The sequence below is a fragment of the Rhineura floridana genome, chromosome 4 (assembly GCF_030035675.1).
Source record: "Rhineura floridana isolate rRhiFlo1 chromosome 4, rRhiFlo1.hap2, whole genome shotgun sequence".
Lineage (NCBI taxonomy): Eukaryota > Metazoa > Chordata > Lepidosauria > Squamata > Rhineuridae > Rhineura > Rhineura floridana.
In genome coordinates this window covers 122,440,185-122,463,924 of record NC_084483.1, presented here as the reverse complement: position 1 = coordinate 122,463,924, position 23,740 = coordinate 122,440,185, and the positions used below count along the sequence as shown (strand labels likewise).

Sequence of the window (23,740 nt, the reverse complement as noted above, 5' to 3'; positions counted from 1 at the left end):
ATGACCACAGCCTCAGTGATTTTCACCCAAGGTGATGCTTCAGCACCTACTAGAACCTACTCCTATAGTAGCCGCCCCCGAGCTGTGCCTGTCAGAAGAAAACCATATCCAGACTCCTCAATAACCAGTGATCAGTGAGTAACAGTGCCTAACCGTAATATTTTCTAGGTGGCTGGTGTCTTATCTAGGTACTCCAGGTACCCATGATCTTGAAACTGCAGATTACTAAAGGCTCACTAAGAATAGCTTATGTTTTATCTTCTTACATGACATCAGTATCTATTGGCTATTGTCTCTAAAAGTTGCTGTCAGTGCTGGGGTTCATCTAGACATCTGGGAATCTTATGGCAAGGAGGATGGGTTACATGAGGAGATAGGTTATTCAAATAGATCACTAGGGGTCTGCACAACAACCTCTCTTTCTCAGGCTTGGCTTGTGAAACAGATAATGCCACAGAATAAGAAGGATATTTTTGTTAGCTAAATAAGACTAGTGTCTTTGAGAAGGAAACGGGAAATAAACTTTCCCAGTTCTTTCCTCAAGTGCTTTTCTAATTCTGTTAGGATAAATGTTTTGGCAGGGCAACCAAACACAGGCTGAATTTATTTATTTATTTTTATTAAATTTATATCCTGCCCTTCTTCCCAGAAGGAGCCCAGAGTGGCAAACAAAAACACTAAAACCACATTAAAACATCTTAAAAACAGAAGACTTTAAAACATATTAAAATAAAACATCTTTAAAAACATATTAAAACAAAACAAAACATCTGAAAAACATCTTTAAAAACCAACTTTAAACACATCTTAAAAAGCAGTTCCAGCACAGATGCAGTCTGGGATAAGGTCTCTACTTAAAAGGCTTGTTGAAACAGGAAGGTCTTCAATAGGCGCCAAAAAGATAACAGATGGCACCTGGCTAAAATTTAAGGGGAGGGAATTCCAAAGTGTTGGTGCCACAACACTAAAAGTCCACTTCCTATGTTGTGTGGAACAGATCTCCTGATAAGATGGTATCTGCAGGAGGCCCTCACCTGCAGAGTTTAGTGAATGACTGGATATATAAGGGGTAAGACAGTCCCTCAGATATCCTGTTCCCAAGCTGCATAGGGCTTTGTATATCAAAGCCAGAACCTTGAACCTGGCCCTGTAGCTAATGGGCATGAATTTTCAAGATGGCTTTTGTTCTGCTAATGCCCAATTGCTACTCAATTTTCCTTATTACGTAGCATTTTGGTTCATGACAATTCTCAAGCAACATCCTTTCACTTTGAAGTGGCTTACTATTAACAATGGATGTAAAATAACAATCAGATCAACTCAGATTTCACATTTACCACATTTCTGGGTGGAAGGAGGCTGGGAAAATGGTTTGACCAGTCTGCATGCAAGGTAAAAAAAGCTGAAGCCAGTTTGGGCAGTTGTGAGGCACTGCTGTGGAATTTGTGATTTTGGTTCTGTCTCCACTTCTGTTCCCCTGTAATGCTTGTAGAGCCTGTAAATCTGTAAATAAAAGAATTAATACAGAAACCACTCATTGCCAGTACTTTCATCTCTACAAGAAAACTGGTCTTGCAAAGGCTGCCATAAGCTCAATACCTTCTTGGAGCAGCAAAGTGAAGAACAACAATTCAAGGAGACATAGCATAAGTTGTGCATTGGAAGCTCCTAGACCAAATCAGACCATTGATCCATGTAGCTCAGCATTGTCTATACCAGGGATGGGGAACCTGTGGCCCTCCAGATGTTGTTGGCCTAAACTCCCATGATTTCTGACCATGGGATGCTCGCTGGAGCTGATGGGGGTGGGGGTCCAGCAAAATCTGGAGAGCATCCGTTTCCTCATACCTGGTCTACACTGACTAGCAGCCAGATCTCAGATGGTGAACACTCCTCCACAACTTGCTTCTGAGACCAGCACCAGCCTTTCTCTATATCCTTTGTTCACCAACACCATGGACAAACTTATCTTCTTGTCTTCCTGCCTCCTTACCAATTAGAGGCTGAGAATTTGCTCTTTTGGTCAGATTCAGGAGGAGCCTCAGCTGTGCAACTTGATCCTTATATGTGGTTACTCATGCTGCAATCCTCCACACATTTCCTTGGAAATAAGTTCCATTGAACACAGTAGAACCTATTCCCAAGTAAAACCTGCATTCACAGGATGAGGCAGGCTGCACCTCCCACTTCACTGTATGTAGGGCTTCACCTTAGAGCTGCATTATCCAAGGCTCCATTCAGAATTACTGACAGGAACTGGCTAAATTCCCCAGCTTCTGACAAGCACAGGGGGTGCTTTTATTGTACAGAAGAAATCTTTTTTATATACATTGTTTCTTTTTTAAAAAAAATAGACTTCGATATTATATTACTACAGTTGCGAAAGTCCAAGGACCTATATACATAATAAATTATCTTGGATTCCTGACACACTAATTCACTTTAACATTGCTTTTGCTCATGTTGTGCAAAAGATGAAAGAATAGCCTACGCACTGTTTCATTTTGCCTAGGACACATCCACACCATTCATTTATAGCACTATCATAACATTTGAAACAGTCATGGCTTCTCACAAAGAATCCTGGGAACTGTAGACCCTGTTCCCCTCACAAAGCTACAGTTCCCAGAGTGGTTTAACAATCAATCCCTCTTCCCAGGGAACCCTGGGAATTGTAGTTCTGTAAGGGGAATCCAGGTCTCCTAACAACTTTCAGTACCTTTAACAAACTACAGTTCTAAGGATTGTTTAGGGAGAAGCCATGCCTGTTAAATTGGTATAATAGTGTTTTAAATGTATTGTATGGATATGGCCCTAGAAGCCGGGGAAAACATTATTCAGTTCAACACTTTTTAATGGAGTTACTGCCCATATTAATGTCTTGCGATTATTCTGGAGAAATCTATCCCTTAGAAGTAACCTAATATAATGTGAGTACTAGGGATGGAAAGATCTGTCAATATCAGTTCTCTCAATTTCTCATTTTCCCAATCTCAAACTCAGTTCTCCACATTTCTGCAGCAAATCTATGATTGTTTTAAAGAAAAAATCCTCATGAAAATTCTCCAGCATTTTAATATGAATTTCTCCCAATAAAGACGTTTTTGTAAGCAGTTTCAACCATATGTACACATTTTCCAAGCAATTTCTTGTCATATAATGCAGTTTTGCATGTTATTTTCATTCATATATTCATTTTCATGCTCATTTTCCCCTAACACGCATTTTTGTCAACATTAGTCCGCCAACTACATTGTAAAATTTGAATGAGTGAGAATTTCAGTTCTCATATTGTTTTGGAAAGTGCAAATTTGATAGATTCAGTTTGAAATGAGAAATGAATCAAAATTCTTGCCCATCCTAGCTGAGTACTAAAGGCAGTGGGGAGTGGAGGTAGCCTTACAGATGAGGAGCACTCAGGTACTCTTTGGGAGGGTTAATAGCTCAGTGGTGAGTACGCACCTTACTTGCAGAATGTCCCAGGTTCAGTCTTTGGCATCTCCAGTTGCAATAAGGACCAGGACACAGGTGAGGTGAAAGATTTCCATCTGATGCAGCCAGAGTAGGCAATACTAGGCTAGATGGACAGATAGTTTGTCTAGACAGCTTCCTATGCTTTTAAAAGTTTTCAGGTTGGTAAATACAGTATTCTCTACCATGCACATGGTAATGTTAAGGGCTGTTGATGCATTTTGTTCTTCTCTGGGTCTTTCTTGCACAGGGATGGGGAACCATTTTCAGTCTGAGAGTGACATTCACTTTTGGGCAACCTTCAGGGGGCCACACTCCAGTGGTAGGTGGGGCCTGAGGCAAAAGTGGGCAGAATACTAATTTTACGCTTGTACAGTTGGCTAGTTTCTACACATGCTCACGCATCCCTCTCTATCCTCCATCCAGGCAACCGAGAGGCATTATCAGAGTTCAAGGACACATTGCAGCCAGGCAAAAACACTCAAGGATGGTGCAAAACAGGGCCACTGAGGGATTGAGGCCTGAGGAGAAGGGGTGTAAATAGAGAGGAAGTGGGGCCTGGAGAGTCTACTCCATCTAATAAATATGTGGTTAACATCCTTTCAAACTCTGCTGAACTTTCCCCCCTCTTAATTTTATGTATTTCAGTGAAGAAGGCTCAGTCCGCTATGGGAATCTCATGTATGATCGGAGAGTGGTTCGAGGCAACACATATGCTGTTCACACATTACCTTGGGTAGGTCCTTTTTTACATAAATCTTTATATCTTTCTTGAGCATGAGAAGGCAACCAAATTATGACTCAAAATGTACACATTTATCCCAGAGAATGCTGTCAGGTTCACACATTCATCTTCATATTCAGCATCAAGTGATGACTTGCATATGTGAATGGGCTTTACCACTGCAGACAAGAGTCTTCCTTTTGCCTCACATTGCATCAAATGCAATGCTTTCCAAGTGAGCTGCCAGTCATCAAGAGTACATCCATTGTGGATATATTAAGTGATGTACCTACGCAGTGGAACCTTGTTATAGTGCAGCTCACTGTACCACAGATTCGAATATCCCCCAAGTAAAATACTGTAAGCAGCTTTCAATATAATGCAGAACCCCTATATCACAGGTGCATCCTTTGCTCCCCAACCCCTGTCTTATAAAGAGTTTTCACTCTATGTGAGGTCCAGGCCCAAATCTTACTGAATCTATTTATATACAGTATACTTTACTGCATCCAGTGGCAATTGGTACATTTTTAAATTAACACCTACATTTCATCCTTAGTGATTATTTGAAATGGTAAGATTAAATATTTGTGACTTGTGAAACTACATGAAATATAGGTATGTATGCATGTTGTCATGTGGAATAGCCTTCTTGATCATCCCTTAGGGCTTCAGGCCCACATTTTAACGTAAGAACATAAAAAGAGCTGTGGGTGGCCATTGCTTCGCCATACCCCTCTATTAATTTTATGTGCTCCCTTGTATAAATTCCAGTGCCCCAACTGGCTACATTGACAAAAAGAGAGGGGGTGAAGATAACAGTACTGTCCCTTCAGAGGACCCAGCCACCCTTAGAAAATGCTGAATGTTGACATGTTTGGCTTCTGTACAGTATTTACTCTGTTTCTTCCCTACTGGAGACAGGGAGTGGGACCCAAGCCATAGTGATGCTTTGTTATTGGCTACAAGAACAAAAGATCTATTGACTGATTTGAGGGACAGACAAAAAATGAAATTGGATGGAGCTGAAGGATGATTAGACAAATACGTGCAGGAGAAGGCTATCAACGGATAGCAACCCTGATAGATATGTTCTACCTCCGCTGTCAGAGGCAGTACGCTTCTGAATACTAGCTGCTGGAAACTACAGGAGGGGAGAGTACTGTTGTGCTCTGGTGCTGTTTGTGGGCTTCCCTTCGGCCCCTGTGAGAACAGGATGCTGGTCCCAGATGGGCCACTGGCTTATTCCAACAGGCTCTTCTTATGTTCTTAAAAGCCCTGCCGGATCAAACCAAAGGCCCATCTAGTCCAGAATTCTGTTCTTACAGTGGCCAAGCAGACACCCATGGAAAGCCAACAAGCAGGATAAGAGCACAAGAGCATTTTCTCCCTCAAGTTCCCCAGCAACTGGCATTCAGCTTCATACTGACTCTGATACTGCAGGCAATATATAGTCAGCATGACTTATAGCCACAGGAAAAGCTTAGTTTACTTTGTACACAGCCAGAGGAATGCTACATGTCAGATAAAGGGGGCTTGTATAAGAAATGATTTGAGGAAAACATATTTAAGGAATATGGAATGCTCCTTTAGAACATATTAGTATGTGCTGGAAGTATAAAGGGATTCCACAGTTACCTCCCTTGGGGAGGAAGAGCTTAGTTGTGACTGAGAGGTAAAGCTTGAAATCAGAGGGAATTATTTTACCAGAACTCTCCAATTTCTGTGATTTGGGAGACGGATGTTGAAGTAAATTCTAGTATCACATACTGAATGAAGATTATATTTAAGTCCCATTGACCTTAATTCTATGCCTATTTACTTGGAAATAAGTCCCCCATTTTTTGCAGTGCAAACTTCAGGCAAATCTTGATGAAGACTGCAGTGGAGGGGAAGGGTTAAAATCCCCCCCTCCCATGATAGGGTCCCCATCCAGGTTGGGGCAATTGGGGGAGGGGACTACACACAACTCTGTAGATAAGATCATGTCTAGTTTGGCCCTTAATTCTTGATACGTATGCATCAGGTAAGACTGTGTGTTCCATTGGCAGTGAGATTTAAGTAGGTTTATATGAACTATAAGATTATTTGGCTTAAGATAGTCTTCCAGCTGGCCTCACCTCTGGTTCTTTTGGTATATGAGAATATGGGGAGGGATTCTTGGGCAGCTCTGATGTGTTCACTTATCTCAACGCTGGGCTTGTTGCCAGCTTGCTTGATTATGTGAGCTATGGAAGTGCCCAAGAGGAAGTCACTAGACAATAGATTGAATTTCATACTCAGACCATGATGGCACTTGTGGCTGAGTGTCACTTCAATACAATATGCAAAGGTTTCACTACCTTTTCTGGAAAGGTGCCTCCATATTTGTTCCTTATTCACTCACATGAGTTGAGATGACTCCTTGCAACTGATGGAAGTGAAGGGACGCTATGGGGCTCAGTATGGTGTGGCTAGATATTGCTCAGCGGGATGTCTGATGGTAGAGGATCTGGTCCATTTATCAGTGGAATGCCCCTTATATCTACAGCTGAGGACTTGATACCTTGAGCCCTTAATTGTGGGGATCAGTAGCAATTTCCTTCTAAGTATCAACAAACCTTTTAAGTAGAGACCTCATCCCAGTCTGCGTCTGTGCTGGATAGCTTTTTAAAGATATTTTTAAGATTTTTTATTTTTAATATGTTTTTAAAGACATTTTGTTTTAATATGTTTTAAAGTCTTTTTATGATGTTTTAAAGTGTTTTGTTTTTGTTTGCCACCCTGGACTCCTTCTGGAAGGAAGGGCAGGATATAAATTGAATAAAAAATTATATATATATATATATTTCTGTTTCTACTGGCTGATACAGATTACTACACATAATATGGGACAGCCAAAGTCATCAGATTGGGTTTGGGGAAGCAGATGTCAATTATTGTTTAGATGACAATATAGGTTAACATACACTGAGATTGTGCAATGGAATATTTTACAAACAGATTTTATTATGTTCATGTATTTCCTATATACCTACTTTGCTGTTGTTTTACTGTTGTTAATATGTACATATGCATATGGCCTGATTAGCCAGTGAGGAATAAACTTACTGGTGAAGCACGTTTGGTTTTCTTTGGATTCCATCCATGGCATGAGACTCTAAAAGAAAGTGTTTGGTTTACTGGCCAAAAAAATCCAGTTTTTCACATCCCTACTGTCCAGTTTAGAACACCATTTTAAAATAGCAGAGGAATATCCCACCCTACTTTTCAGGGTTCGGAACCTGATCCTGTTGAGATTCGGAAGCAACGAGAAGCTCACCGGAAAATGCTTGCCAGAAAGCGAGCAAAGGAAGAGCTCGAAGTCCGTGCTCCAGCGGCTGAGACTGTCCAAAGCTGTTCTGAAGTGCAGTCAGGTAAAGCACCAGACAGGCCCATAATTGACAACTAAAATCCTTGCCTCATTGTTAGGGATGGGGGGAAATTTTGGTTCAGTTTGCATTTGAAGATGAACCTACCTATTTTGCACTTTCCCAAAAAAATACACCGCTCTCAAAATTTACACTTCTCCAAATTTCTCAGTGCAGTTCTCCAGCCAAGTAGTGTGTACAAAATGCACATAGTAGGGTAAATTATGCATAAAAATGCATGTATTAGTGAACATAGCATTATATCAGAGGAAATTGTTTTGCAAAAATGTGTATATTGAGCAAAACTGCATACAAAATGTATGTACTAAAATGCTGATGAATTTTCACGAGGACTTAAAAAAATTGCTCACTGATCTGTAAATATAGAGAGAACTGAAGTTAAGACTAGGAAAATTAGAAAATGAGATAAATCAAAATTGACCAATTTGCCCATCCCAACTCCTGATCCACACACTTAAAACAGAAATATTTGTAGAGATGACAGACAGTGTAGTAATGCTGTATTCCTGGAAGCAATCAAAATGGTGGAAATTGGACTGGTGAAGGAAGCATGATTTCCTTATTTTCAACTAAAAATTGGATAGTTTTTTAATTTTTTGTTTTTTCTCATTTTTTTTAAGAAAATGGGATATATCATCATGTACCATCTTGTCCCCCATGCTGTTTAACATCTATATGAAGCCCTTGGGAGCGGTCATCAGGAGATTTGAGGCAAGGTGTCAGCAGTACGCTGATAATACCCAGCACTATTTCTCTGTAACATCTGAATTGGGTGAGGCTGTACAAGCCTTGGACCGCTGCCTGGGGCCAATAAACTGAGGCCAGTAAACTGAGTCTGAATCCTAGCAAGATGGAGGTGCTGTGGCTTGGTGGTTCCCGAGTTCAGCTAATTGGTCAGTTGCCTGCTTTGGATGGGGTTGTACTCCCTCTGAAAGAGCAGGTCTGTAGTCTGGGGGTGCTCCTGGATCCATCTTTGTCGCTAGAGGCCCAGGTGACCTCAGTGGCTAGGAGTGCCTTTTATAAGCTTTGACTCCTAAGACAGCTGCAGCCATTTCTGGACCAGAATAGCCTGACCACTGTTGTCCATGCACTGGTAACCTCTAGGCTCAATTACGGTAATGCACTCTGTGTTGGGCTGCCCTTGAGGTTGGTCTGGAGGTTGCAGCTGGTGCAAAACGCAGCATCAAGACTGCTCACTGGGGCAGGGTATTGCCAACATGTCACGCCGCTGCTGAAAGAATTGCACTGGCTGCCCATTTGCTACCGGGCCAAGTTCAAGGTTCTAGTCTTGGTGTACAAAGCCCTATACAGGTCGGGACCAGGATACCTGAAAGACCGTCTTACCCCTTATATACCCAGCCGATCACTGTGCTCTACAGGTGAGAGCCTCCTGCAGATGCTATCTTATCAGGAGGTCCGTTCTGCACAACATAGAAAACAGACCTTTAGTGTGGTGGCACCTACCCTGTGGAATTCCCTCCCCTTAAATATTAGACAGGCGCCATCTTTGTTATCTTTTCAGCGCCTATTGAAGACATTCCTCTGTCAACAACCCTTTTAAGTTGAGACTTTATCCCAGTCTGTGTCTGTGTTGGAATTGCTTTTTAATATGTTTTTAAACCTTTTTTTAAAAAAAAACAATATGTTTTTAACCTTTTTTTAAAAAAGATGTCTTGGAAGCTTTTAAAAAAAATGTTTTTAAAGATGTTTTGCTTTAATGCATTTTAAAGTCTGTTTTTATTATGTTTTACAGTGTTTTTAGTGCTTTTGTTTGCCAGCCTGGGCAAACAAAATAAATCGAATAATAAATAAATAAATAAAAAATATAGATAGGTTGTCTGGTTGTGCGTTCCCCCTTTTAATACCTTGCAATCGATTTGTGTTGCTTTTTTAAAGTTTCACCTTACATCTATTTCAATGTCAGTCTGCAGCCCTAAGCATACTGACTAGGAAATACATCTCACTGAGCTTAGTAAGGGTTCTTGGAAAATAGCTGGGCTGTTGGTCTTGAGCTTGCATGTTTGAAGTCAAATGCAAGCAATGTGTTTGTTTCTGAAATGGAAGGAGGGAGAAATAAATGGCTGGTGTGGGTGTGTCCTGCCTTCAATAAATTATTCTAATTCTAATATGGAGATCAGGCACTAGGATGTTTACTTTTCCTCCGACAACTTGAGCTTGGATAATAATACTTAGCCTCTGTAAAGCATTATGCAGACAGATCCCGTGCCTTTTCTCTCAGAATAAAGTCTCGCCATGTTGAAACCAAGCTTACTCTAGGAAAGTGTACATTAGAGACTGCAGCCTTAGAGAGCTATTTCCATGTTGGTGGCTGAGGGAGAGTAGAATGGTGCATAGGAGACTCTCACCCCTAGCCTCCCCCAGTAGAGAGGGGCACCCTGGTGTGTGTGTGGGGCAGGGCACTGCTGCAGCTCAGCTGCACCCAGATGGGTGGGAAACTACCACTGGCAGTATTAAGCAGAAAGCCCTAGAATGGGGTTTTTTTGGAAGGTGGAGCCATGAGAGGTTCAATTCTTGGGCCCTTCAGCTACACCAGCCTTGAGCCGGCATAGTGAAGAAGAATTTAACGCTACTCTCCACCTTCTGTCCTGGTCAGAGTGAGCAAGGGATGGATGAAAAATTAAATCTATCAAATCTGCAGTTTCCAAAACAATATGGGAACCAAAACACAGCCATCCTTCAAAATTCACACCTATTTGAATTTTGCTATGCAGTTTACCAACCAGATTTTTTTTTAAAGAAAAAAACATAAATTAGGGGAAGTGTGCAAAAAAATGAATATATGAGTTAAAATAACACAGAAAAATGAATTACATTACAAGAAATCGCTTGCAAAAATGTATACTTTAGTCAAAACTGCCTACAAAAATGTGTTTAACAGGAGAAATTCACAGTAAAGGGTTAAGAATTTTCATTAAGATTTTTTTTAAAAAAATTCACAAATTGCTGCAGAAATGTGGAGAATTGAATTTAAGACTGGAAAAATGAGAAACTGAGAGAAAGGCAACTTCTTCCAATGAAACAAAAGCCAAAAAAAGGGAGCCCAATTTTTTTAAAAATACAAATTGAGAGAAGCAGGGGCCTTTGGTGGGCACCAAGGGGAATGCCTGAGGGGGGCATGGTACCCATGGGCACCATGCTGGGGTTCCCAGCCCATCAATTCTTCTAGAAACTATGGCACTAACAGTAATTCTGAATAGAGGATTTGTGCATTTTTGTGTTCTACATTTCCTGTTTCATTGTATATACCTCCTTGAGTTCTATGAAAGAAAGGTGGGATATCAGTGAAACAAACAGGTAAAAGAGGAATCAATACATGCTGTTTTGGTACATTTTATGGGACACATGTTGAGTTGAAAACATGTTGAATAATGGAGAATTGGAGCCCCCTAAAAATAGTCCTCATTGTGTCATTGTTTCAGAACTGTACCTGGAAGAGATTGCAGACCGCATTATTGAAGTGGATATAGAATGTCAAACAGATGCTTTTTTGCTAAGACCAGGCAGCCCACTCTTCATTCCACAGAAGACTGGGGCTGATGCAGCTACACAAGTAGAAGAAGGAGAGGTATGAAGAGTCTAATTAATACTGAGACAACCACCTTAATAGTTTAAAAATATCCCCCTATATGAAGACATTAAAAAATGTTCTGCATTCACTACATAATAAAAGTCAGTAGTGGAAGAATGGAGTAGCATTTGGGACAGTTTGGATGCAAGTATTACCCTTTGCTATTAACAAAATGCTTCCCAAGTATATATGATTTAATTGTCCCTTTGGGTTCAGTACACATATCAAAAAAGCACTATATGCTTATATGGTTCAACTAACAGCACAGCGCAGTTATCAGATGCTGCCAAGTGACAATTTTATTGAGCCCTGGCAAACAGAGCAAAGGTAATGCTAGCATTTGCCTCTTTGCCATTAGTCTATGGCGCAAAATCACCTAACACAGAGGCATAAAAGAAAATCACTACCCAGCCTACCTACCTCCTTATAATAATTTGTTAGAGGTAGATCCTCTGCATGTATAAATCAGCCCAGCATGCTCAATAAGAGCTACTGAAGCCCAACAGTGCCCTTACTCACTGCCAGAATTTGCTCCCTGAGGGCCCTGATGGAAGACCTTTTTCAGGAGAAGGACAGGGGGAGAGCAACCCTGTATTCTTACCCAATCGCTCTGCAGCTTTTGATACCATTGACTGTGGTATCCTTCTGAGCTGACCTGGTGAGATGGGTATTGGAGGCACTATCTTACAGCGGTTCCAATCCTACCTCCAGGGTCGTTTTCAGAGAACAGCATTAGGTGATTGTCTTTTGGTTCCCTGGCAGTTGTGCTATGGGATGTCAGAGTGTACCATCTTGTCCCCAATGCTGTTTAACATCTATATGAAGCACTTGGGAGCAGTCATCAGGAGATTTGGGGTGAGATGTCAGCAGTACCCTGATGATACCCAGACTTCTGCCTGAACTTGGTGGTGGGCTGGATGAAGGCCAATGAACTGAATCTGAATCCTAGCAAGACTGAGGTGCTGTGGGTTGGTAGTTCCCAAGTTCAGATAATTGGTCAATTACCTGCTTTGGATGGGGTCATACTTCCTCTGAAAGAGCAGGTCCGTAGTCTGGGCATGCTCCTGGATCCATCTTTGTTGCTAGAGGCCCAGATGACCTCAGTGGCTAGGAGTGTCTTTTACCAGCTTCAGCTGGTAAGACACCTGCAACCATTTCTGGACCAGAATAGCCCGGCCATTGTTGTCTGTGCACTGGTAACCTCCAGGTTGGAATACTGTAATGCACTTTATGTGGGGCTGTCCCAGAGGTTGGTCTGGAAGCTGCAGCTGGTGCAAAATGCAGTGGTGTGACTGCTCACTGGGGCAGGGTATCACCAACATGTTAACTTTAGTGTAGTGGCACCTACCCATTGGAATTCCCTCCCTTTCAATATTAGGCAGGCGCCATCTCTGTTATCCTTTTGGTGCCCACTGAAGACCTTCCTCTTTCAACAAGCCTTTTAAGTAAAGATCTTATCCCAGTTTGCATCTGTGCTGGAATTGCTTTTTAATATGTTTTTAAACCTTTTTTTAAAGTTGTTTTTAAAGCTTTTTAAAAAATGTTTTTTAAAATGTTTTGTTTTGATATGTTAAAGTCTGTTTTTATGATGTTTTAAACTGTTTTTAGTGCTTTTGTTTGCCGACCTGGGCTCCTACTGGGAGAAGGGCAGGATATAAATCTAATAAATAAATAAATAACATAGAATTGAACTGGCTGCCCATTAGCTACTGGGCCAAGTTCAAGGTTCTGGTTTTGGTGTAAAAAGCCCTATGCACCTTGGGACCAGTATACCTGAAAGATCTTACCCCCGGCCTTTATACCCAGCTGATCACTATGCTCTGCAGGTTAGGACCTCCTGCTGATAGCATCTTATCAGGATGTCAGTTCTGCACAACATAGGAAGTGTTCACTGAACACCTTCAGTGTTGTGGCACCTATCCTTTTGAATTCCATTACCTTAAATATTAGACAGACACCATCTCTGTCATCTTTTTGGCGCCTACTGAAGACCTTCCTCTTTCAACAAGCTTTTTAAGTTGAGACCTTATCCCAGTCTGTGTCAGTGCTGGAATTACTTTTTTAGATGTTTTGAACGTTTTTTTAAAAATATGTTTTTAAAGATGTTTTGATTTAATATGTTTTTTAAAAGATGCTTTGTTTTAATATGTTTTAATATCTTTGTTTTTAAGATGTTTTGGAGTGTTTTTAGTGTTTTTGTTTGCTGCCCTGGACTCCTTCTGGGAGGAATGGCAGGATATAAATTTAATAAACAAACAAACACTTGTTTAAAAGGCAAAAATAGAGGCATGCCTATTTTATGTCAAGCTTTGATCAACAAACCCACTACTCCTGAACTAGGTAGTTTACTCTGATAGGATATCTTCTGGATTTTGCTACTCCTGGATTACAGACAGGTTTGGATTAAAAGTAGCAAATTGTGGCAGGGTATCTGACCCTGCCAGATTTTGCTACCAAGTAATGCTTGGACAAGAGAATTGACAACAGCTGGCACAGTGGGTTGGACCTAATCATGCTTAGAGGTGACCCACAGAAATCAATAGAAATCAACAGTGTAGTGGCAAATTCCGAAGTGCAGGGTCCCTTCATGATAGTCACAGCCACGTCACCTCACAACCGCACCCCCTTTTGAGATTATTCAACCATCTAAAATTATATTTTAAAAGTGGCCAGGTTTGAATACTGCTTTCTGCTTCTCTATCACTGTTAAACTTTACATACTGTCAGATATATTGCTTGAAAACATTGAATTCAATCTCTACACATTTATCTCCTGCTGCTACCAAACTGCTTGATGATGCAGATGGGATGCTATCATCAGGATTCACTGTCTCTTCTGCAGTTACAGAATTCTCACCGTCCACAACTTGTCATAGCTTTTCAAAATAGAAACTAATAAAGGCTTGCTTGCAATCGACACTCAGTTGGATCATCTCAGTGGCTAATGCACTCCTCTTTCATGCTGATTGGTTCCTAGGAGACATAGGAACCCTGCTGAGACTTGGCTCTCAAAAAAGTAAGGGGTCTAAGACCCCTGGGACCCTGAATGAGTTCAACCTTGATAGAACTTTAGACATGATTATTTCAGTGGGTCTATTCTAAGCATGATTAAGTCTGGATCCAGCCCACTATCTCCCCCTGCTAGATTTTGTTATTCATATTGTACTTTCTTCTGGACAGATTTTGTTTCAAGTTCAAAATAATGTCACAATAATTATGAATATAGCATTTGCTCTTATTAGCATTAGTATTTCTCCACCACTTGCAAGTATTCAGCCTGCTTCACATAAATTATCTTAGTGATCCTTGCAAAAACTGTGTAAGGTAAGTCAGTTTTATTACACCCGAATCTCATAAATTGTCCAGAAGTAAATTATTTATGTTCCCTTTCATAAAACATGACTTTGAGTGGAGAGACATTGACAAGCATTGGTTTTTATCCTCAGCTCTTTGACTTTGAACTTGAAGTCAGACCGATAGTTGAAGTTTTAGTTGGAAAAACCATAGAGCAAGGTTTGCTAGAAGTCATGGAAGAAGAGGAACTAACCAATCTTCAGGCACACCAGTATGCATATCAGGAACTGTACAATGCGGAGATAGCAGAAATGCAGCGCCTTGAAGAACGAGAAAAACGACACCAAGAGGAAAAGGTATAGATGGTGTGAACTGCAAGTAGCCACCAATCATGGTGCTGCTTGTTTACGAATTTGTTCTTTTAGAAGCCTAACTTCTCTATATACAGGTATCAGCCTCAGTACAGGATTATGTTATATGGGATTGTTTGTGAAATATGGAAGACTGAGAGCCTCTCCTTCATAAGTTTAGTGATGTGGGTCAGCAAGTCCAGCCAGGGCAGACATGGCCATCTCCACCAGAAGTGGATGGCATGGTGGGGTGGCAGTGCTCACCTGACCTCCCTACAGCTGAGTTGCTGCTGTTTACTGGGAAGGAGGTTGGCGCAGTGCAAACGCACTGGATTGGCTCTACTGGGGCATTTGCACCATGCCGATATCCCTGCTGCCTTTCCCCTTCCCCTTTCCTCCCAGTAAGCAGCAGCAACTCAGCTATCAGGTGAGCAATTGTTACTCACCACAGGTAACCAGGCAACCACTTAATTACAAAGCTGCCTTGTTTCATCAAAGGACAGACCAGCAGCCTTGCTACCAGCAGCCAGGAATGGGTGTCATCACTCAAAGGCATTTTGAGACATGGTGGATTAGAATACAAAGTCAGTAATCAAAAAATACATGTTTTTTTATAGCAGGGATGGGAAACCTGAGGCCCTTCATATGTTTCTGGCCTCCAACTCCCACCATTCCTGAGCATTGGCTATGCTGGCTGGAGCTAATGGGAGCTGGGGTCCAACATCATCTGGAGGGCCACAGATTTCACATCCATGAATTATAGATTTGCTCAATTAAAAAAAATTGAAGGATTGGGATGAAGAAATGTTGTTGAATTTGCCATATTTTTTTCAGCCATTTTGATTTCTTGTATTATTTTTCTTTTACTGAATATTTGGCCAACGCCCCACAAAAAAGTTTCTTTACACATTGCTCCTTCATAATGAAATCATCTCATTAAAATAATTAATATGATTATTATTGTTGCTTCTTCGGATTCAGCAAATTTCTCAGCACTTAAATGGGGCAGGGAGGTTAGCCCTATTTATTTATTTATTTAGATTCCCAACATATTTTATGGCCTACAGAAAATGTCTACATTACTAGAAGTTGCATGCACCTTTTTATTATTATTTAAAGGAACGCCGTAAAACACAGCAGGTGACAACCAATATAAAGAATTCAGCAGTCGCAGAGAAAGTTGCAGCTCGGGCTTTTGCTCTCCAGTACCTGTCGAACCTCCTTCCTTCAGTCTTTAATAATCTTCGGAATAAGGGCTTCTTCTATGATCACATAGACAGAGGTGAGTGGCATTCTTCAATGCACATAAACATTTAAATTTGGTATACTGCACCCCAGAAATCAGGGGGAGTTAATCCCAGGCCAGAGACCCGAATTAGCCCCCCAAAGCACATTTTTCTGCTCCTCTCCCAAGATCCTACCAATTTTGGTGGTGATGGTAAAAAGAAAGGTAAATAAAATAGACACAGTGCTGGGTGTGTGTGGAGGGGGGAGATTTAGAGCTCAGCCCAGCACCCTTATGGGGATGCAATTAGCCCCCTCCCTGCTTGTCAGAGCAATAATCCCTTTGATAACCCCCCTTCTCAGATGCTCTGCATGGATTAGCTGAGAAGGGGGAACTGTGTGCCTGTGTATACATAGTGTGTATGTTTGTGTGCATGCAAGAGTGTTGGGTGGCCACACCCGCTACTGGCATGTAGCCCCAGGAGAGCAGACCAAGAGAAAATGCAGCCCATGGACCAAAAAAGGTTCACCACCTGATGTAAATAATCAGCCCAAATCACCTGAGCAAGCGATACCTAGCCCCCAAACAGACAGACAGCACAAGAGGTCTATATTTCAGGCCACCCAGCTTGGCACAGGAGCTTAGCACTTGTTCCAAATTTTGTTTGGTTTGTTTATTTATTTAAAGAACTGTAAGTCCTGATTCTACATTTGTTATTTTGAAATTCTGAAGCTGGCTTCTAATATAGAAATCCATAAAATCAACAATACTGCAACAAAACAAACTACATAAGAAATGAAACAGTGACATAGAGTAAAATCAACGTCATATAGAGACATATAAGCTGTGGTTGTTAATTGAAAGCTCAAGGAAGCAGGATAGTTTTAGCAGCAGTGTTTGGTAGGACAGGACAGTGGCTCTTACCTGACCTCCCATCACCTGTGTCACTACAATGTACCAGGAAGAGGTGGCAGTGAGCTGGTGCTGTGCAAATACACAAGATTTGCATCCCACTGGCCTCACTATCACCTCACCCCCTCCCGGAACACTGCAGCAACGTGGGTGACAGGATGTCAGGTAAGCGACCCTGACCCCACTTCCCACAGCTGAATTTTAGCCTGGTGCCTAATTGACAAGAATAGCAACACCAGGCAAAGTTCTCCAGCTAGGCACTTCTAAAGCTAAGGTGCCACCACAGAAAAGGCTGCCTCTCTAGTAACCTCCAACAGCAGGGGAATCCAGAGAAGGGCCTCAGCCAATCTTAACTGGGGGGGGGGGCAGTTTCACATGTGAGAAGACAGTCCTTCGGAGACCCTGATCTCAGACCATTTTGAGCTTTAAAGACACATAGCAGCATCTATTTATTCCAAGTATCAAACTGGAAACCAATGAAGCTCTTCTAATATTAATGAAATATGATCACTATGGCAGGCTCCACTCAACATTGCGATTTAGCTGCCATATTTTAAACAAACTGAATTTTTCAAACACTTTTCAAGGGCAATCCCGTTGCAATAATTAAGGCGGCTTGTTTCCAAATTATGGATATGAATTGAGGATAAAGAATGGAGAACTTGTGGGGGAGGTCCCTAATCAGCAGACTTTTTTAAGTGGAGCTGAAACAGGTGACACATTTAGGCTGCAATCCTGTACACACTTAACTGGGAGTAGATCTCCCAGCCATCCTGGATTGTGCTATTATGCTGCAACATGATGAACACTTACCTGGGAGGAAGCTCCATTAAACACAGTGAAGTTTACTTCATTAACATATCTAGGACTGAACCTTTTCTGACATTAGGGAAATTCTTGTCATATAAAGAAATGAGATTGAGAACATTTCTAATGATATGTTGACATAGGGGATTTAGTGAGAATGTTCCACTGGAATGATTGCTCATTTTATTGTATTAGCTGTATATATAATTTAATATATAACCTGCCACTGTGATTCTTATTTTGCAATTTAGAAAACTTTTCGTTTCTAAGTAGCAACCTTGTCTGTTTTCTCAGTAATCACTGCAGTCAGTGACACTGGAAAGACCTGTATAACCTAAGGCTGCAATTGACACACTGCTTAATGTGGGTTTAAACCTATTGGCTTAAATGGGGCAGAGATTACAAAGATAGATGCTCCTCGGCTTGGTTGGCAACACATCTTTTTTAACAGAATGGGACTTACCACTAAGTAATTGTGCACAGAATCCGGCTGCACCTCAGTTTTGCCAATTTAGTTTGTGCAAACTGTTGCACAAAAAGCAACATTGCATGCCAGTCTAAATAATGAGTATGGGCAGAGCAATCCTACCCCTCTGGGTGGGGCAGAGCTACATCCATTGCCCTCCTGGTTTCTGCCAGCCAGGGCAGAGGGTGGGGTTGGCTTTTTCCACTTTTTTTTCTCTTATTTTCCCTCCCTCTCCATTGACTATAATAGGTGAGAATTAGCTATGCTGGCATAGTCCCAGGACGTGTTTGAGGGCATGTCTGGGGAAGAAGGAGACTTTAGATCCTGCAGATTCATGGCTCTGCTGACATGCCCTGACACACACCCAGCATGCCCTTTTCATGACCCCCCCCCTCAGTTGAGAACTCCTGGCTGATGAGCAGTGGCAGCGGAGGGAGGTCTGCAGAATCCTATGGTTTATAAACCATGCTTCCAAAGAGCATCGAACTGGTTCCTTAGTATTGTTATTATTTATTCTCATTTCTAAGTGCCAACAGTGTGCCTTACTAGAAATGGGATCCTACATTTCCATATTTCATCACGAATAAAAGATAATGGAGACAAGCAAATCATGGAGCCCTCCAAGGATCTATATTGGGACTGGTGCTTTTTACCTTGTTCATAAATGATCTGGACTGGAGTTGAGGGTGAATAGTGGGGTGACCAAATTTGCTGTTGACCCCAAACTACTAAGGGTGGTTAAAACAAAAAAGGATTAGCAAAGAACTCCAAAAGCATCTCTCCAACTTGGGGAAGTGAGCTTTAAAATGACAATCGTAGTTAAATCCAAGCAAGTGTAAAGTAATGGACATTGGAGGGGGGGAAATCCAACTTCATATCACTGATGGGGTTTGAGTTGTCAATGCTTGACCAGGAAAGGGATATTGAGGTTGTGGTGGATAGCTCAATGAAACATTGGCCCAGTGTGAGGCAGCTGTGAAATAGCCAAATTCCATATTGGGGATCATTAGAAAAGGGACTGCAAATAATTGCTAATATAACTGGGGCTCCTTTGGAGGAAGGTGTGGGATATACATGCAATAAATAAATAAAGCCTTTATATACAAATCTATGGTGTGACTGCACTCAACATACTGTACTCACACATACAGCTCTACTCATCACACCTCAAAAAGGATATTGGAGAGCTGGAAAAGGTCCAGATGGGAACAGGGCAACCAAAATGATCAAGGGACTGCAGCAACTTCCCTATGAGTAAAGGTTATTTTTGGAGCTTTCAAGTTTGGAAAAAAATGAGTCGGGGGATATAAGAGATGTATAAAATTATGCATGATGTGGAACAAGTTGATAGAAGTGTTTCACCCTCATAATACTAGAACACAGGGCCATCCAATGAAGCCAAATAATGGGAGTTTCAGGACAGATCAAAGGAAGTACTTCTTCACACAGTGCATATCCACAAGATGCAGTGATGGCCACCAATTCAAACAGCTTTAAAACGGGGGGTTAGATGAATTCATGGCAGATTAGGCTACGGATGGCTACTAGTCATGATGATTATATATGACCTTCAGTATCAGAGGCAGTCTGCCTCTTGAACATCAACTGCTCAGGAACATAAATAATATGCTGTTGGGGTCATGTCCTGCTTGTCAGCTTCTGAGAGGCATTTGGATGGCTTCTCTATGAACAGAATGCTGGACTATGGTGGTCTTTGATCTGGTCCAGAACGGCTGTTCTTATATTTTGCTCCCTTATGTCATACAGATGTTGAGAAAGGATTTCTTCCATATTTGATGGACTACATAGAAGAGAGAATGGAGAAGAGACTCCTAGGAAGAATAATGACTGACTGTAAGTTAGTAGAAAAGAGATAGTAAAGATTAGCTACTGCACTGTCTTACTGGCTAGAGACTAGCAAAACCACATTGCTGTGATCAAATGGGACATCAAGTAGCTATTAACCAAAAATTGAACACTGGGGTTGTAACCCACATAGAACTAAGTCACAGTCCCATCAGCGCAAGAATTTCTGCTTACTGTTAAAACTCAGCTTGTAGATTATCCATGAAGTGTTAATACAGCTAACCCTTTAGGGAAGTCTCTATTAAGTGTGTCCAAATGGTGCAATTATGTTGTCAGTAAATAATGAGACTGATTCTAAAACCATTGGGAAAGCCTACATTGGCAGGCCCAATAACTAGAATACTATTAAATTAATGTCCATATATGATTGTGGTATCCAACTAAATTCTCCTCAGAGTTGACCAATTGAAATTAATGGACATAAGTTATTTGTGTCCATTAGCTTCAGTGGGTCTGTTCATGACTAATGTTGGATGCAACCCTCTGTTTCTAAATGTGTATTTCACAGAATCATATAGAGGGAGCCTTATAGACTAACCCCACTCAATTCAGGCAACCCAGAGCTAGAACTTCCTGAAGAGGTGATTGTCCACCCTCTACTTGAAGACCTCTACCAGCTGCAGTTCCCAGAATGGCTTAACAATCAATCCCTCTTCCCAAGGAACTCTGGGAATTTCAGCTATGTGAGGTGAACAGGGGTCTCACAACCTTAACAAACTACAGTTCCCAGGATCCTTTGGGGAAAGCCATGACTGTTTAAAGTGGTATAATGTTCCTTTAAATGTAAGATGCAGATAGGGCCTGTATGCTCTGGATTGTGCCCATTGCTTGATTGCCTTCTCTATGACTCCTGTGTTTACGAAATTCTAAATACATAGGAAAGTAAAAAGGCAGGAACTGACTTGAATTAAACACTTTCAAATCCCACTGATTGCAGCATGAAAGAGTGTTCAAATCAATTGAGCCAAATTTAAGTATGTCTGGCCCATGCCGGAAAGAGCAATTCAACAATGCAACCTATCACCTAGAAGAATGGTGGCCTCTCCCTGGTAGAGATCTTCCAGTAGAGGGTGGATACTGCTTTTAATGTGTAGCGCAGATGTGGCCTTAGGCATGCTTTTGGGATTTTATGTACCCAATAGGACCTTTAATTGTCTGAGGGGAGCAAACCTCTGTCTTGTGACACAAGCTTCAACAATGATTTGCTGTACACTGTGTGCTAGGAGGAATGAATGTGTGTGCTGCTGTTGTTTAGGATACACACATCTAAAGCTCAGCAAGTCATGCAAAAGCAGTTATGACAATCTCTTTAGTGTCATCAGTATTTCTAAAGAGCTCCAAAGCAAGAGAAAACCCCAAGGTGCTGATAGATAAAAAGAGTTAGCAACTGGTTTCACTTTCATCTATCTCCATTTTCCTGCACATACAGACCTGTTTCTTTGATCTGTGATTCCTCTTTCACTTAATTTCTGACCTATGTATGTTTTATCAACTATATATTCTTTTACAAATGGCATTTCCTTCCCTGAACCCTTATGGACAAGATAAATTATGTACTAAAATGAACTGGTGCAATTGCCTTGCTGACTGGAGCTTCAAAAATTTATCTAAATGCTTCACTGGATAAACTTTCACTTAAAATAACTAACTTTTCAGGCTTAATTAATGATGTGGCCAGAAAGAGGCTGAATGGCTTCGTTGTAAATCAGATTCCTAATCGCTTACGACGACGACAAAAATCAGAAAAACCCTACCATTTATCTCAGAAGGATTCAAGCAAACCATCAGCATCTAAAATATCTGATCATGCAGATACCTAAGAACAGTCATAAATTAAAGTGCGTAAACTCCAAAGAATCAGGTAAAGAGGAAGATACTATTAGTACTATTAAAAAGTTTACATTATTATGATAATCATAATTATGATCATCACACTGAAAGAGCTATTTGCACCACATGAAAAGTTTTCATTAGGATCACAACTGGGGAGGGAAAGGTTAAAACTTCCCGACCCATGCACTGCAGTCCCACTGAAAATCAGGACCCTCACCCCCTGCCAAGTATTTTTTTAAAAAAACCAAATGTGACTGCTGGCTTTGCAATTAAAGTAATGTCTGCTTGGGCCCTGTGATAAGGAAGATATGACATGATCCAGCCAAAACTAACTACGTTCTACTTCCAATTATTCAATAGCAAGTGCCCTTTTCAGACATTATTAGAACTAGGGTTAAATAACTTATGTAGGTATGTGGCCCCATACACCCATGCTGCACCCTTCCCAATGTTCATATTTTTGCTAACTCCAGTTCCAGTATTCATGTGTTTAGCCTAAAGATGATCTAAGGATGTTCAGTTGAGGGCACTAGAAGCCTTCTTGTGATTGGAAAATCTGATTGTGCAAAGCTCCTGATAGTGGAGAGTCTTCTAGGTGCATTGAGCTGAACATGCTTAGAAACCCCCTTCAGGCCTTTGCACTGAACATGCAAAAGTTGTAAGTGGAACCAAAGGGGATATTGGGTGGCAAAGTCAGTGTGCACAGCCCTGTAGCCCCACATGAGTTATTTATAGCCCCAGTTCTAATAACACTGGAACAGGGTTCTTGTTAAGAATGAATGTGTTTAATTCCCATTCAAATGGATGAGATATTAAAATGCCTAATACTAGCTGGATCATGCCTAAGTAGTACTTATATTTAAAATACATTTAAATTCCTGCACTGAAGGTCAGTATATTTTACCACTAGATGTCAGTAATACCATTAGAAGCATAAATTACATGCCTCTCAGTGAATGTCTTTGCTGTTACACCTCCTGGCTTACTGAAGTTGTGTGTACATTCATTAACAGGGCAATCTGATGCATGTCTACTCAAAGTAAGGCCTGTTTAATTTAATGGGACTTGCTCATGGGTAAGTGTGTATAGGATTGCCCACCCTGGGAAAATAGTCATGATGAGTCATCATGAGTCATGATGAGATCATTTTGGGTGACACCTGTTTCTTTCAGAATCACTCTGGACAACTTTTAACATTGAAAAAGAAGACCACCTATTGTGTTGGGATATAACTCAGATTGCTGTTACCCACAAATCCTACACCTGAGCTAGAAGATTTTCCTGGGAATTAAAAAAATAGCCAGGAGTAAAACTTTAATTCAGGTGGAGTTCCAAACTACCACTTATCCCTCTATAATAATCTGAAAATCACAGTATGCCTGTCTCTATCAAGGATGGGGAACCTGTGGTCCTCCAGATGCTGCTAGACTAGAAACTTTGTAGCCCCTGACCATTGGCCATGCTGGCTAGGGCTGATAGAGACTGGACTCCACAACATCTGAAGCGCCACAGGTTAGCCACCCCTGATTTTGAGCATGTAGCAGTTATAACTTAGTGGTGAATCACATGTTTTACATGTGAAAAGCCTCTCGAGCGTTTTGAGTTACAGGTTTTTGTGTAGCAACTATGGTTGCCAGGTTCATGGCCTGATCGTGATCCTGTATCTTTAGGAGAAGAGAATGTCAGCCAAGTGCAGGTGTTCTTGCAACAGTGTAATGAGAAAAACCACAAGGCGGAATTCTCCTTTCCCCCTGCACAACTTCTGTACAGACCTTCTGTATCTTTAAAAGTTG

The 23,740-nt window shown here is 41.2% G+C and overlaps 1 protein-coding gene across 1 annotated transcript; it reads left to right on the top strand.

Annotated features, from left to right (window-relative positions):
• RSPH3 (radial spoke head 3) lies at nucleotides 1–21,934 on the top strand. Its single transcript, XM_061626102.1, has 8 exons — nucleotides 1–134; nucleotides 4,120–4,207; nucleotides 7,449–7,590; nucleotides 11,046–11,191; nucleotides 14,641–14,844; nucleotides 15,958–16,120; nucleotides 20,016–20,102; nucleotides 21,771–21,934. Exons 1-8 carry the CDS (start codon nucleotides 1–3, stop codon nucleotides 21,932–21,934), a joined length of 1,128 nt encoding a protein of 375 aa, XP_061482086.1.
• The last annotated feature ends 1,806 nt before the right edge of the window (nucleotides 21,935–23,740 follow it).

Coding starts and splice junctions, on each gene's coding strand:
- RSPH3 (XM_061626102.1), top strand. CDS start 1: ATGACCACAGCCTCAGTGATTTTCACCCAAGGTGATGCTTCAGCACCT. Junction 135..4,119: donor TCCTCAATAACCAGTGATCA/GTGAGTAACAGT, acceptor TATGTATTTCAG/TGAAGAAGGCTCAGTCCGCT. Junction 16,121..20,015: donor CTATGATCACATAGACAGAG/GTGAGTGGCATT, acceptor TATGTCATACAG/ATGTTGAGAAAGGATTTCTT.